At 39.4% G+C, this 16,835-nt stretch overlaps 2 protein-coding genes across 2 annotated transcripts; one reads left to right on the top strand and one right to left on the bottom strand.

The window, feature by feature from the left end:
* Positions 1-6,413: 6,413 nt before the first annotated feature.
* On the top strand, positions 6,414-8,527 carry LOC108164037 (cdc25-like protein phosphatase twine). Its single transcript, XM_017299614.2, has one exon. The coding sequence runs from the start codon at positions 6,803-6,805 to the stop codon at positions 8,093-8,095; it is 1,293 nt and encodes a 430-aa protein (XP_017155103.1). The 5' UTR covers positions 6,414-6,802; the 3' UTR covers positions 8,096-8,527.
* A 1,347-nt stretch (positions 8,528-9,874) lies between these two features.
* LOC108163779 lies at positions 9,875-11,480 on the bottom strand. The gene is made up of 2 exons (XM_017299258.2): positions 11,312-11,480; positions 9,875-11,243 (listed from the first exon to the last, which is right to left on the bottom strand). Exons 1-2 carry the CDS (start codon positions 11,378-11,380, stop codon positions 10,200-10,202), a joined length of 1,113 nt encoding a protein of 370 aa, XP_017154747.1. The 5' UTR covers positions 11,381-11,480; the 3' UTR covers positions 9,875-10,199.
* Positions 11,481-16,835: the final 5,355 nt, after the last annotated feature.

The raw sequence follows: 16,835 nt of genomic DNA, 5'->3' as shown, positions 1-16,835 counted from the left end.
ATAGTCTTATAAAAAAAACCTAAGGTAGAAGAGATATAGGACAAAAGCAGGGAAGATGTGTATTATTTATGAAATTTATAAAAATTTTAGGAGCTCTTTAACCTTGGCTGGCACTAAAAATATAGATAGCAAGGAATATACATATGTTACATATAACCTTTCAACTTTGTCTTATATATGATGCCTTCTATGTCTGAATCTACCTTAATCAGTATCAAAATATTCAGCTCGTGTACCATCTAGCTAAGACCCCTAAAAATTTCCCAAGCTCACTTCATAACTATCTAGAATCCTTTATCAGAACTTAGTTAAACCCTTAAGTTTTCCTTGAAAACCAATCACCATAATATGTACTATATCATTTTTAATACAATAAAAAAGCGAGTATGTAAAATGTAAAATTACCTATTATTTAAAACAAAAGTACGACCCATTTTCCAGGACCTGTCGAAAGGGCTTTTAATTTTAGAAATATAATTTGCATTGTTCGATCAAAAAGAACTTCATTTAACGACGCTGTGACGGGGCCACGAGAGCCACTTTTTCCCTCGAAAACTAACTGAATAATTTGTATAATTATTTCATTTCTTGGGGCATGGGGCATGGGGCAGCGAGTAAACAGTAATTACATAACTACTCGTACATGTTTACCCTCGGACACGATTTCGCTTGTTGGTGTGTTTTTTTTTTTTTTTTTTGTTTAAAACAAAATTGAAAACAAGTACTGAAAGGGAGGTACGCTATGCGAAAATATTGTATGAGAATGGAAGAGTAAAGGAGTAAAAGAGTGGATGCAAGCCATTGATTATATTACATGCTATAGGCGGCACACATCTTGGTGAGTGATATAAATGGCTTCATAAAATTTTGTAACCATAATTTACAAACGAATGAGCGAGAGATGCAGATGGAGATGGAGGAAGAGTAAATTGTTTTATCAGTGGATTAATAATTCCACCATTTCTCTGTGGTTGTGCCAGCGGCAAAGTGTGGGCCCCATTAAGCGATACATTATAATTAAGGGGAACAAGACGCGTCGAGAGCAGCAGCTGCTGCTGCCACAGAAGGAAATTGTTTGATAAGACAGCAACTAAGTATAAGTGCATACGAGTAGCGACTCCGAGTCCGAGTCCGAGACCGAGTCCCATGATAACATCATCAATGGGGGATGGCATCTCCTATGCAATTACCTAAATTATATGCATAGCTGCCACAGGGTGCTGCTGCTGGTGCTGCTGCTTCGTTTAAAATGAAATTAGTATTATGCATTGTGCTCTCTCCCCGCCGCCAAGTTACACCTTAAAGTCTATAATCAGTTGCAACCGGACCATCAACTTCTTCTTCTCGTAATTTGTCATGTTTCTTCCACCATTCGGACCGAACGATCTCCATGGCCAATCGGCAAACACCATCGCATGATATCGCTTTGGCGGCTCTGCTAATCATTCTTTGATATGGCCCATAATTATAGGCATTCCATCCATTCGAAGACCATCCATCCATCCATCCATCTGCCCCGTTAAAGGCTGGCAAGATAAGATTTTAATGGTTTTCCATTTCCATTTGCTCTTATGACTATAATTGATTGACTGCCGTGCTCCGTTGTGCTGTGGTGCGGCAATTCCAAACAGGAAAATAAGGGGCCTCGAAGCCACAGCCCAAAGGTGTGAGAGTGGATAAATGGGACATAAACACGAGAGATAAGGTGGGAAACCCTTCAGAGGGAAAGGTGTTTCGAGTGTTGATGGGGGCTGGCAGGCAGGCAAATGCAAAAAAAAACTGCTGCATAATTACATCCCATGAGATCGTTAGGATATTAATTTATGGTAGGATATAATAGTGTTGTTTATAAATAGTTAGATGAGTTCCAGTTTTAAAATTACAGCTGGATAGCACATCAACAGCTCTAGATATGATAAAAATAACGACGTCGAAGAGAGCCTTTTCCCCCTTTGGATTCTTTTTGGCATCATTGATGACTACTGATGGATTATTGGCATTACTTTTAAGTACTTATGGTTTTTAATAATATAAGTACCATTAAAGAAGAACTCCAAAATGTTACCCTGATCCAGTCTTAGCCTAAAAGAAAGAGGAACTCTAGAATATTGTGCAATAAAATCTATCTTTGGTGCCGATTCTTAAAGATCTAATTTTTTTCGACCAGCATTCGTTCCATTCTAGATCGGATTACAATATTTATGGGTCTGACCATTCAAGGGCGCTACATGTCAGTGGAGCCACGGATTCGATTATTCGATATCTCGATTTCAGCATTTAAGACAGTATTATAAAATGTATCAAATCTATTAAAATTCAAGAATTCAAGAATTTTATTTAAAATTTATTTAAATACAACATCAACCGATTGATTAGTCTACTAGTCAACAATATTGACATTTTTTCCGACTTTTTCTGCTTTTTTTTAGACTTTTCTTCAGAGGTTGTGCTTTTTTCACTTGACTTAAGTATCTTACGCCTGGTTGTATTTTCAATTGCAATTCTGAAAAGCTGATAAATGCAGCTATAAATCGGACACAAACACTTTGCAGCTTAGGTTTAGCGCTGGGAATTATAAAGCTTTCAAACCCAAATTGATAATTTTTTGCGGTATTATTCTTCCAAAGTTTTGACTTTGAAAAGTTGGGAAAAGTCGAAACGAATTTTGTCGTAAGCTATTGTATATTTTTTGTATAGGTCGTCTTTCAAGGTATCGTTCGTAGAAATCTATTGATAAACAGCTAAGATATATCCGTTTGACCAAACCTTCTAGTACCGCATTTTAGCCAAAAAATTTTAAATCTAGCAGAAGAACACGGTTTATTGCACAGCGGAAATCTGGTGTTGCATTGGGCTATCAAATCTATTAAAAACCGTGTAATATATCATGCTATGAACCCCCCAAAAAGCTCCAGTCATGCCACTTTGGGTCACTTTCCAACAACCAGCATGGGCATGGTCTTAGATCATATGAGAGTACGAGTATAATCAACTGCTGCTGCCATAAGTTCATAACACATACTCAGGATCTGCAGTCTTTGGCCATCGTTCACAACCTACGTTCCATCATTAAGTCGAACAGACAATTTGTCAAATGAAACAAGAAAATTTGCATAAAAAACTAACAAACAACTAACATTAGACACACGGCAACAACAGAGCAGAGAAAATTTGCATGTCTGACCGACTGAATGTTGGCCAACGATTCCGTGGCAGCTACAACAAACAGGCAAGACAAGCTGCTACCAGCAGCGGCAGCAAATAACAATTTTCCACACACAAAACTGGCCGCGAGAAGGGGCACCTCGTGGACGTGGGGTCTCCGAAAGGGGTCTCTCACTCTCTGGACGGTGGCCGTGGCTGTGGCTGTGGTAACACAGAAGCAGTGGACGAAGTGCAATTACCAAAAGCGCGCCACAGACCCAAGCCAGGCCAGGCCAAGCCACCAGATATCAAAGGAGATCGGCACAAGAGGCAAAGAAGTAACCAGTAAGCAGTAACCAGTAATGGTGCTTGTTGTAGCTTTTTGTTGTTTCTTTTGTTGTAAATTTTCGTTGCCGTTTGTTGTTGTTGTTGTTGCTGTGGCCAAACAACATGTGCGTTTGTGTCCGCAACGATTAAGTAAAAACAATTTACACGCCTGCCTGCCAAGAAGACCAGCCGCAGAAGGACGTCCACGAAAAGAGCCGGAGACAGAGGGACAGACACGGGGAGAAAATGAAGTGCTAGAGATGAACTTTTTGGTGATACTTGGGTCCATGGGAAGGAGTTTCATCTGGTAAAAGCTACAGAGACTGCCAAAGATCAAGGGAAATAATATAGGTCCTCTAAGAACCTCATCCGGAATCCGCTTAGATTTTATATTACACGTTACTAGGGACAAGCCCCATACGTACTCGCTACACTTGGGCGATAACCCTTGGCTCACTCGCCTCTCTCGCTCACTCCGATATGAGCAAAATATCAGACGATAGAGACAGAGAAAAACTTTTTGGTGCTTGCAAAGCCAAGCTTAAGAGTCTCTTTTAGAACAGCTGTTTCCGCAAAAAGCTTTAGAGCCACAAGCCCATACAGAGATAGAACAGATATAGCAAAGAAATCTTTTCGTGACTTATAACTTATTTCCATTATATCCAGGAGGTCCACGGGCGCACAGGAATCAAAAAACCAATAGCTCCTTCGTGATTCCAAAAACTCTGCCTTCGTTGGTCCATCTCTAAGGCAAGCCGGTCCTTGTCTCTAAAACCATGGCGTTAATATGCGTCGCTCTGGCTTAGCTTGTTGGCCAAGTTACTACGTTTCACCTTGCTGTTGTTGTTGCTGTTGTTGCCTGCATGTTAGTGCTTCCTTTTTGGCATCGGCAACATGTCAATTATATCGTATCAAATTAATAATTGTACACGTCGCGCCGCATTGCACGTCTTCGCCCCATTCACCAAATGAAGTTGGGTTTTTAAAGGAGAGAGCCTTGGTGGATGCCTCCACCGATGCCTGGCCTGTGCTCGGATGCCTGCCTAGTGTTTGCCTGTTTTGGAGCTGCCTCTTTGGAGCGGTGTGCCTTGTGCCTTGTTGGCCTGCTGGCTGCTGGCTGCTTGCCACTAATCGTGGCAGACAGGCATGCTGAACGGCCCCGCAAATGTAATATATTTTAACTTACCTGTCAATTTTGGATGCTGTTAAGCGTTGCTAACACGCCATGTTTGCCGGCCGAGTATTCGATATCAAACTGAAATGTGTGGTGTACCCTCGTACATACCATACGTATACTTATGTGCGTGAATGTGTTTGTTAAATAAGTGGCAGGAGTGTGAAATTAAACTATATGTGTGTTGATCATTGAAATGTTTGGTGATTTCGGTTTAAATGCCAATTTTATGGCTCACTTAATGGCTGGGAAAAATCACGAATGGTTGAAATAAAAAAACTAACCTGAATAACAGACTAGACTCTAAAATGTTCCAATGGTAGTTTTACGATTCAAATATTCAAATCACAGAAATTCGCCACGCACCTAATCAGCTGTGAAAGCATTTGCCATCAATTGACAGCCCCTAAAATGAAAAGAGAAATGAAAAGAGAAATGTGAAATGGGAAATGGGAAATGTATAAATTTAAACAGAAGCAACCAATACAACAAAAATCGAGGCCTTTTATCAATCACAAGGAAAATTTATCAACTAATTATTTGTTATTAGAGATTTTATGTCTGTAGAAAGCTTAGCTTTCGGTTTTCACTTCTAAAATTATTGATAAACGTTGCTATTTGGGCGGATTTTAGGTAAATCAGGGAAATCACACCCTACCAGGGTGTAGGGATGTTTGGCTTCAAAGATATTATTTAAAAATGGCAGGAAATATGTTAGAACTTAGAAATGATCTATTCTGTATCATCTAGACTCTTGATTCCAGAGGCCGACTAGGCCTGAGAAAAAAATATACATCTATTTACGCATTATTTCACACTTTTAATTTAAGTTTTTCAACAGAACCGCACGCACACACTTTTTTTGTTCTACTTTTTGTTGTCTTGCAGCATTCCGTTTTTTGGGGGGGCTGCCAATTGATCCTAAAAAGCGTTCACAGCTGATCGGGTGCGTGGTGAATTTCTGTGATTTGAAATTTCAAATTGAATTTAGTTGTTTCGCAGAGGCACAACGAAATAATGCAATTAATCAACGAATTTAGTGGCATTATTGAAGCACAGCAAGCCAGACAGACGCAAAAAACTGGTTTAAGCCTTTTAGAGCTGCTGCTGTTTCTGCTGCTGGTGCGATGTCTGCGTCATTTAGTTGTCTGTGGCCAGGGAAAAACAAAATAAACAAAAAAAGCTAAGCTAAAATCAAAACCAAAACGGTAATTATCTTTTGACAGCACTTAAGTTGAATTTGGTAATGACAGTCGGGCTAAAGATCGGGGCAACACACCGATAAAAGCGGCGCTTTAACTTAACTGACAGTTGAGGCTAAAGAGTGGCCGATTAAATTGACAGTCTGTCAGGCGAGTATTTTGCTCCGTGCTGTGTGTTAAAATGCGTGTCCAACGTGCGTGTGTGTGTCTGCGTCTCTCTTGGGGCCTCTGGTAATGTACCTTGAATGTTATTTATGGTGGTATAGTGATTCATTTGTTCACTTAAAGTTGGCGGGAAACCCGTTGAATCATCTATTTACCTGTCTAAACGTCTTTTCTTGCAAACTGTCTAAAAAATTGGTTCAAAAACCCGCAATAAATATTCCCTGAATATCCCTGAATAAATATTTCTTATTGAAATCACGAATAAAATGCAATCAAATTGTAAAAAAAAAACCCAGAGTGATCTTTTATCGGCTGGATAGATAATAGTAGTCACTGGCACAGTTTAAACGAACATTTTTTAGTCTTAGCAAATCTTTCACCTAAGTATATTCACTCAATTTTCATATTCTAAAATATTGTTGAAAAATTCAAGTATAAATCCCCCATAATTTTAAATTCAAATTTAAATAGCGTGAATTCACCACACTGCTTATCGGCTAGAGCTCATCTCTATAATTCTGCAATGTTTACCAACCTGATATTATGCCGGTGACTCGAACTAGAAAGGGATGGGGAATCGGTGAAAGGCGCCAAAAGGTTTTGCCGCGAAAAGCGAAAAGGAAAAGACAGACTAAAAGGAAGGCAAAAGAATCGCACCCAAAGCACGCTCTTCACGCATTTAAAATAATCCAAAGAAAAATTAGGAAAATCAGCGTATTGATCAAGTGAAAGTGCAGATCGCCAGCTGATCGGTTAATCGCAGAATTCTCACAGCAGCTGTCTGTGAATTATGGCCTGCAAGCGGCTGATGCTCGACGATGAGGAACAAGATGATGGTTTTAGCTTCGATTTGGAGAATCAGGAGAATATTGCGACCAATAATATGGCGAAACGTCGCAAGGGGCTGCTGGAGACGCCACTGCAGCGCATGCTCAAGCGGCACATTCCCGCCAATTCGGCCACCGCACTGTCGCCCATCACCGAGCTGTCGTACAATATGCGCGGCGCCCGTCTGAATGAGTGCGCCGGTGGCACACCCAAGTCCACCAACACCCTACGAACCTTCAATAGCATCAATAGCATAGCCTCTAGCTGCGATTCGGGCAACTCCCTGGACGACGAGTACCTGCACATGTTCGAATTAGACCAGAGAGATGCTGTTGACCATGATTTGCCTGTGGGTTTGCCCGACGATCTGGAGCAACTGATTACTGGCCAGCTGAAGACGGACCACATCTCGGAGAGCAGCAGCGAGCCAAAGGCCCGCTCGGCACGTCGCTGCCTGAGCATGCTGCCCAGTGACCCAGCGGAAGAGGACTCCAATGGTAGCAGCGTGTCTGTGCTTAGCCACAAGACGTCGCCCACCGCCACCCGCATGCTGCTGCGCAAGTCCGTGTCCATGAACGATGCCGACATTCTCACAGCCCTGGGCGACGAGCCCGAATTGATTGGGGATCTGAGCAAACCATGTGCCCTGCCCTGCCTGATCGCTGGTACCCGTCATCGGGACTTGAAGACCATTTCGTGTGATACCCTGGCGCGCCTGATCAATGGGGATTTCGGCGAGCAGATGGGGAACGACTGCTACCAGATCATCGACTGTCGCTATCCGTACGAGTACGAGGGCGGGCACATACGCGGTGCCCAGAATCTGTACACTCGGGCCCTCATCAAGGAGGCCTTTCCGGCTGCCGCATTGAAGCCTGTGCCAGGACAGCGCTACATCTACATCTTTCACTGTGAGTTCTCGTCGGAGCGTGGACCGCAGCTGTTGCGCTTCCTGCGCAGCAACGATCGCAGCCAGCACACGCACAACTATCCGGCCCTGGACTATCCGGAGCTGTATCTGCTGCACAACGGCTACAAGGAGTTCTTCAATCTCCATGCGAATCTCTGCGAACCCCGCGGCTATGTGCCCATGCTGGCGCCCGCCTACAACGAGGAATTCCGACACTTTCGGGCCAAGACCAAGTCGTGGCAGTGCGGCGATGGCGACGGCGGTGACAGTGGCATTGGCGGCGGCGGCAGTACCGGATCCCGTACCCTGCGCAAATTTCGTTCCCGCTTGCTTTACGCCGAGTAAGCGGCGCCCATCCTCATCCACCTCTCCATAAAAATTATTCTAAAGCTAAATTAATCGCTAGGATTGAAAGGACGCAAATTTATAGTTTCGTTTCGTTGATTTTTGTTCAAATGTTAAGTTTTTCCTTTTAAGATTTAATGTTTATTCGTATTTCGATTTCTAGCTGAGAGTTTTATACATAGAAAAACCCCACACCAACCAAAAAAAAAGAAAAGAAATGTTCTCTAGTCAGTGAAAGTGAAAATTTCGAATTGATTTAGTTTATTGTTTGTGTTCGGCATTTTAAAGTTTAGTTGCAGAATATATATATGTATTTCGTGTGTAATTTTAGTTTTAATAAATTAAATTTGTAAATCAAATGTTTCCCCAAATCCCAAATCCAATATATTTTAAGCCTTGAAGGAAATTAAGAAAAACTATTCAAACAATTGAGTTTCGGGTTCTTAAAACTTATATAAATTTCAGAAAGGGATTTCAAAACAAAACTTAACAACAAATTTTAAAGCCTAAGGGATTTTAAAAAAAATTGGAAAAAGTTTAAAATAATTGCTTAAGCGAATACAAAAAAAAAACCGAAATAAGCAGAAGGGATCTACTTATATTTCTATCCATAAAAAAAAAAGATTTCAACGCTTTGGGGATTTTAAAAAAATATTGCACAAAGATTTAAATGATTGCTGAAATAAAAGCACAAAAATCTGAAATGGGCATTATGGAAGTGTCTATAAAATAGAACGAGAAAACAATATTACTTTAATAAGATTATAGCTTTAATACTTTAATTAAGATCCTTAATGTCTATAATTTTGGATCTTTAGAAAAATCATATTTAAATATTCAAATTATTATTAAAAATATTAAAAAATTAATTCAAAATCTATTACTAATATTTAAAATATAAATAGAATTAAAAATTATATATAGTTTTTTACTAATAAATTAAGAAAGTTATTTTTGAAATTAAACAAAAAACTTGGGTAAAAAAAATGAATTGTTATAACACAAATGTGTGATTTTTTTAATATAATAATACAAATTTGTAGATTTACGAAAGTTCTATAAAAAATATATATAAAATAAATTATATATATAATTTTAAACAAAATCTAGAAAATTTGATTTTAAAAATATTTGCTTGAATTCAAAATACAATAAATAATAACAAAAAATAATAAAGAACAAAAATAATAAAAATGGGTTTATACTGAAGCAATAAAAGAATTTTAAAGTTAAATTAAATAAATCCAAAAAAAACCGAACTTGATAAATAAAAAACTATAACAAATAGTACAAAAGTCTTCTGTCATTAATACCAATTATTTCAAATAAATAAGTATTCTCGCAAATCTAAATCACTTTCACAGACTTGCGATTACAGATGTTCCTATACTATGCTTGTTCATATAGTAGGAAAATCCAGCGATCCCCTGGGCCAAAGCCAGTCTCCTACTGATAGCAAAAGCTGGCATTTCACATCACATGAATCACAGCTCATAGAACCTGATAACCTTCACAGAACCTGAGAGCTCTGCGAGCACCTTTTGCTATTGACAACAAATAAAAGATCGGAGGGGAGGCTCTTGCCTTATCAGTACCCTCGATGCAAATAAAACAGTCTTACAATGACAATGGAAATTAATTGACTTAATTATCTTGTGGGTTTTTCCATATCCCCCTGCACGCTCCAAGAGACTTTCGATTTGGTTTCAAAGCGAGTAAAGAAAATATTTTCTTTTATAAATATAAAACATCTTTTAATTGCATCATTAATTAATAGATGAAATACAAAAACATTATAATTTCAATGTAAAAACTCTTTTTTAAATTAATATGAAGGACACTTTTTATATTCGAGGAATTTTCGAAACACTTTTTGCATACGACTTTAAACTTATTTTCACATTTAAATGAGATTTTCAACGCGCAACGCATCTCATAATAAATCTCTTAAATGTTCAAATGTGTTTAATTTAATTTACAGACCAAGAGAATGAGTTGCCAAAATTATTTGTGCGCCACAGACTAACGAAACCATAAGACAAAATGTAAGAAAAGCTGCAGGCAACGACGTGGTGGCGGCTTCAATGGAGGAGCTCCTGTCCATCTAGGTATCGGCTGGTGGATTGAAGGGCGCCTTGCAGCCAGCCTTGTTGTAGAACTCCAAGGGTACATCATCATCGTTTTCAAAGAAATCCGAGTCGCGGGACCAGCAGGGACCCAGCTCCAGCTTGACGATCTTCTCCCGCCAAAAGTCGAGCAGCTCTTTGGCCAGGACCTCATCGCGCAGCTTAACAATCCACTCGTTGTAGTCCCAGGGGCCATAGAAGCCGGAATCGGTTTTATACTCCTGCAGCAGATCGGCCGCCTTGTCTTGATCCTCTTGCGAGGGCTGGCCCTCGAACAGAATCTGCCAGATGACATCCTGGGCGGCCTTGGCGATCTTCTTGACACTGGCCTGCTGAATTTCATCGGGTACAATGACATCGGTCAGCACAAAGCGCGTCATGAGGTCGCGGTATTCGCTGAGAGGCTGATCCCGGGTTATAACAGCATCGAATACACCCGTGAAGGCTGCCTCATCGTCGGCACTGCGCTCTGCAGATCTCTCCTCCCCCTCGGGTGCCTCCCTGGACGACTCTGCATCGGAGGCTTCTGATGCCCTCAGCTCATTGTTGGCTGCTCGCACCTTGAGGCTGGCCGCAAACGGAGCCGTGCATCCAGCGTGGGCGTAAAACTCCACTGGAGGCGTATCGTCACTGTCAAACAGATCACAGTCGCGCGACCAGCACGGTCCAAGCTGCTTCTTTACGATTGTGTTTCGCCAAAAGTCGAGGAGTTCCTTCTTCAGCACTTCGTCCCGCAGCGTGATAATCCATTTGTTATACTCCCATGGATCATAGAATGTGGCATCGCCTTTGTATTCCTCTAGCAGTTCGGAAGCCTTCTGCTGTGACTCAGAGGTGACGCCGCCGTCGCCATCCGTTCCGGTAAATAGCAGCTGCCAAATGACGCCACGCGCCGCCGCTGCTATACCTTCGAAATTATTCTTGATGACTTCATCGTCGACAATTTCATCAACTTGCACCTTCGTTTCGATCAGCTTCTGATAATCTTTCAGTGGCTCTGCCAGGCCAATGTTAAAATTGTTCTACAAAAAACCCGAAAAAAATAAAGCCCCAAATCTTTTGTTTGCAAAAAGTGTATTTTTATTCGTACCTTAGGGCTGATTTTCTCTTGACCTGATGCCATTTCGATGTTTGTATCCTCGGCTTTGCGTTTGGACATTCCCTCTAAGCAGTTTTGTGAATATTTTTATATTTTTAATTCGTCGAAATTTTTGCGTCTTGAACAATGGACAGTGTGACCGCGGACTACCGGCCGACCCTCAGAAATATACAGAAACATACCGTCTCATTTAAAAAATATACCGTAAGTATACTGAGGAATTCAAGTTCCATTTTACATATTCCTCGTTTTTAATTTTCCGTGGAATATTCTCAGCTATATAGCAAATTTAGCCATGCCTACATAATTTTATACGATTCATGCATAATTTTTCTACTTAACTGGCTTATTCTAAATACTTGCTCTTATTGCATTTTGACTGAAACAAGGTTTAAACAAAATAGTTCAACAAAAAAAACAGTCGCCATATTGCTGGTATTTTAAGACATAATGCCCGCATAACCTTTGTATACCCTATTTCGTTAATTTTATATGAAGATAAAACGTAATTTTCAAAACCTTTTCTCAAGTCGATATGTTTTAGACATATTGATGTATATTATTAGTATCTTGTATATATTTATCTCGATCCGATCCTGATACGGAGCCTGGGATGGCAAACATTTTCTCAACTCTATAAAATCCTTTTCCCTGGGTATGAAAATTAGTGTTGCCGGGAATCATTGTTGTCAACCGGTTATTCACCAATAAATACTCGTTTTTGATCTTCCGTCGAATATTCCCAGCTATATAGATCTCTCAGCTTTGCCCAGATAATTTTATATGATTGATGAATCAATTTTGTTCAAGATTAACTACTTTTAAGTACTTGCATGTTTTTATTTTGACAAAAACACGGTTTCAACTACAATGTTCAACAAAAAAATCAGTCGCAGTCTTGTGATGTTAATGTTGCTGGTATTTCCAGACTCATTTCTTGTCAACCAGAGTATGGGCATTTGTATACCCTATTTCGTTCATATTATATAGAGATACTGTTTTCCAAGCTGCTTTCAAACGTAATTAATAAAGACCTTGTCTTAAATTGCACTTTTTTGGCCAATTCATGCATTCGATTCGTTTCTTGTATATAAATCCTGATCCCAGGACCAGTTCTTGGTCTCTGCAAGAGAGCACTAATAGCCAAATATCGTTTAAAACAGAGACAGACTAGTTTCTACATTAATTAATGTCTGGGATGACAGATATTTTCTCAGTTCTATAACATCCATTTCCGCCAGGGTAACCGCGGACTTCCATACCTCAAGACATAATTTTATTAAATTGATAGATGAATTTTCTGCAGGATATGCTAATTTTAAGTACTAACTTTTTCTACAAGATAAACTACTTTTAAGCACTCCTTAAGCACTATAAATCACCCACCAAGCGGCTATTGATACCATCGACATTTGCGCGCCATATTGAAATTGATGGCCATATACGGCCCAGTCCTGATCACTTTTTAACAATATGAATGATATATGAATAAATCTACAACAGTTTGGTCAGTTTTTGGAATACCCATATTCCAGCTATCGACTGTGAATAAAATGCAACCGATAGGACGTACTATCGATTCTGGGTGACCATTTACGGTATTTCTGTATAATTTGACGCCGAAATTAAGTATATCAGTATATAATAATATTTTCATCAATTTCATCAAGTTATTAAATTTCATTTTTAAAGAAGGAACTTGAATTTGTCAGTATATTTACGGTATATTTTTCAAATCAGACGGTATATTTTGGTATATTTCTGAGGGTCGGACGGAATATTTTATCGATAAGTCGATAGCCGCTATCAGCAACAGCAACTCTAGTTAGTCTTCAATTAAAAATCCTACGAAATCCATATTAATTGTATAATACCAAGTGCTTGACTTAGCCAGAAAATCAAAGGTGGTCGTTTTAGCCTTCAGTGATTTCACACCAACAACGTCTGTTGTTCCAATTGATATTCGCCTCGCGCTGTGTCTCGCCCATCTGTGCGTGAGTGTGTGTGTGTGTACGTCTGTGTGCCACCAAAGAAATTTGAGGTTAAGCCCTTTTTGACCACGGCAGTAGCTGAATACTGTGTTAATGTCGCCCAACAGCAATCAATTGCCAATTACATTAAATATAAAACACTTATAAACTGAGTTGTAAAGTTTTAAAATACAATAAAAGCTGGGATTCTGCCTAGACACAGAAGCCAATTGCATTCGTGGAATTCGTGTGTCTGTGAGAATAGTCTCTGCCTGAGTGTGTACGCCCGTGTATTGTGCTGTGTGAGTGTGCGTGAATTCAATTTTCTCGTGCACCCAAAAAAGCAACGAAAAAGCTCCAAAAGTTATACTCAAATGTGTATGGCAATTGTGGTAAGTGTATATGCATGTGGGTGCGTGTGTGGGTGTAAAATAGAAACCATCAAAATATATTTTTATAATTTTAAAAAGAGAATATACAAAACGATAAGCCTGAAGGCATACGCATACACATGCTCAAGGCAGCAGTGTATATGTATGCATGTATGTATATCGCTGCTTATGCGAATTTGCACGTGTGTGGGCTTTTGTTAATTTCTGGTTATTTATGGCCAAAAATACAGCATTTATCACATAATTTATGAGAATTATTGTGTGTGAATTAATGTTGGAAAGGAAATTACATTTTTATTGGGGTTTTGTGCAGTAATAATGTCAAATTTAGTGATTTTTTCCCACCTAAAGCCATTCGAGTGTATGAGTGCACTGTTGTGTGCTGTGTTAGTGTGCGTGCGTGCTGTGCAAAATCAGAAATACTTCAGTATTTCAAATTGTGGCTTAAATTTATTTATTAATGAAACTCCTTTTACTTTCATTGACCCGGGAGCTCAGGAATTTCCGCATTTCACAGTCAAATGTAGGACAGCAGTAAGAGTTGACCCAGTTTCAGCAGCAAAAGTAGTAGGAAGTAGGACAGACCTGCCCCAGATCTACTTTTGCACGAAGACACTCCTTTTGATTTTGATTTTGATTAACTTTCTTGTTTTTGGCAACTTTCAATGCCTGCCTACGTCATTCGGGCACGTACGAAAATATCTATCTAATCTTTGGGAAGACTTTTTCAAATAGATTTATCATATCTCAAAATGAAGAGAGCCAACAAGTCAGCCGGAGATACGCTTTCAGCCCGCAAACCAAATCAGTCTACATTTTATTCCAGTCGAAAGAGTTTAATTCTTTTTTATCATCGGTTATTCAACAGAGATTGGTGGGTAGGAGTAATCGTATTTGATTTTGCAAGTGCCTTTTCGCTTTTATCTCACATTTTTGTCGCATTCTGTCATTGTATTTATCGCAATAATGCTCGGTTGCTAATCGATTTGACGCGATTCGTCGTATAGATATATCATATCAGGGTACCGCACCGGACCGAACCTACTTCCCCATTCATTTGCGTCAATGGTAATCGACTTCCCATTGAAAAGGGAGAAGGCGTGGAACCAGAATTTCAATTGAAAAACAAGTACAAAAAACAGTTAAAATCGCTTTTTAAAAAATCCCACCACACAAAATGTTGATTTCTCTTTATTCTGTTCTCTTGTTGGCTTCCGTTCTGGTTTGATTCTCCCTGTTCTTTCTGGTTCTGTCCTTGAAAAAGTTCAATGATATTTTCTACCCATACAAATGAAATCTGTGTGTATTTTATACAATTTAGTTGTTGATTTTCTCTTATTATTTATTCTTGATAAAGAAAAAGGAACACACAAAAATGAAATCATGTCAAACATGGGAGAAATGTTGGGACGAACGAAATGTATCGTATATAATGTGCCCCGTCCCCAACCCTCCCCCCACGGTACACAGCCGAAAATTAGGAACAAGAAAATGTTTCCGAAGTCGAAGTGTTGCATACCCTAGATATATGATATAGTAGTCTGATTTTTATACGATTTGTATAATCTATGAAAAAACATAGGCCACAATTCGTTTACTTTTTATTGTAGAAAATTCTTAATTTTTACTCAATGCAGACACCTGGGAAATATGAATATACTCTGAGGAAGGGTATGAAAACCGTATGAAACCATTAAGTATGATTTATCGACTATAACATACCCCTTTACCGCAAATAGGAAGACAGAAATGCATTACTTAACAGAGCGCTTAAAAATGTACCTCAATAGCAGTGCCTTTAACAGAATGTTAAGGCGCACTCTTATCTCACACACACACACACACACCCAATTGCATGCATTTGCTCGCTCTTCGGTGGATGACAAACTTTTGAACAACATTGATATAGTCCGTTCCTATCCAAGGGTATGCAAAGATAGATAGAGATAAGGCAGTGTATGTATGTACCCATGCATGTGTGTGTGCACACAGTGGATCCGATTCCCCCCCTCCATATTATTTTCCACTCACTCTTTCTTTTGGCTGCCTTGCGATTGCCGTTTTTTCTGGGTTCGTCTGCTTTATGCCAGTTTTTGAACGTTCCATATTCTCTCATGCACATTCGCATAATTCGTGAATACTACATAGTACACGCATACTCGCGCAGGGAGATCAATTGAATGTGGAATGACTTATGAAAAGGCTTTTATGATCATTAAAATGAATCATTTGTTGGCCATTTGTTTTTCGGTTGATGAAATAAATTATTTTTATTATTTATTATTATTATTATTTGATCAAATGAATCTTTTCATGTGCCCAAAACCGAACATTTCTTGGCATCGACATAATCCACACGTTAAATCTTGGTTCCCCAAACTCTGGGATTGCCTCGTTTCACTGTAGAAGTGCCCGTTATATTCATAATCACCTGCTAATTGAGGCCCCAGTTATCTCCGGCAAGACGCATTCTCCCTTTCACACCCTCCTACTGCATTTGTTTACTGTTGTCACGTTTCGGTGGCTTATGTGCAGAAAATTTCACCATTTCCACATGTCATTGCTATAAATAGATGGAAAACCAAACGACAGAACGACAAAAACATGCAATACAATTCACAAACGTCAGTGGGGGGTCGAGAATGAATAGAAAATGGTTGGGAATGGGGGAAGATGTTTCCACCGACCGCGCCCCATGCCCCATTACAGCCCGCCCCCGCGCGATAAGCAACAACAGTTTCTGGTTTCTATATATAGTACAATAAATATTCTGTGTGTGTGTGTGTGTGTGTGTGTGTGTGTGGTTTTTGCTTTTGTTGTTCCCGCAATAGTTTTGGCTTGCCCTTGCGCTTAAAGGCAAAAAGCACAATAAAAGGCACGTGGAAGAAGGCAAAAAGAAGCAGGAGGAGAGAGTAAAAAGAAGGAAGAAGTCGAGGATTTCCACAGTAGTTGATTGTGGGATACCCTGTACTAATCCATAGGATTTATTTAGCCAAAGAATAAACTTTTTAATGAGGCAATATTTCGATTCAAAAATGTCATTGTAATAATTTATACTATTTATTTAGGTAGATAATACTTTTGCCACTAATGCCACAGCTTGATATAAATTCACTATAATGAGTCCTTTCGCTTATGGGAACATTTTCTATA

The sequence above is a fragment of the Drosophila miranda genome, chromosome 4 (assembly GCF_003369915.1).
Source record: "Drosophila miranda strain MSH22 chromosome 4, D.miranda_PacBio2.1, whole genome shotgun sequence".
Taxonomy (NCBI): Eukaryota; Metazoa; Arthropoda; class Insecta; order Diptera; family Drosophilidae; genus Drosophila; species Drosophila miranda.
The sequence above is the reverse complement of the archived record's forward strand: the minus strand, read 5'-3'. Positions and strand labels throughout refer to the sequence as shown.

Excerpts from the sequence above, each read along its gene's own strand:
- LOC108164037 (XM_017299614.2), top strand. The coding sequence starts at position 6,803 with ATGGCCTGCAAGCGGCTGATGCTCGACGATGAGGAACAAGATGATGGT.
- LOC108163779 (XM_017299258.2), bottom strand. The coding sequence starts at position 11,380 with ATGTCCAAACGCAAAGCCGAGGATACAAACATCGAAATGGCATCAGGT. Across the intron at positions 11,244-11,311 it reads AAGAGAAAATCAGCCCTAAG|AACAATTTTAACATTGGCCT; the intron begins GTACGAATAAAA and ends GGTTTTTTGTAG.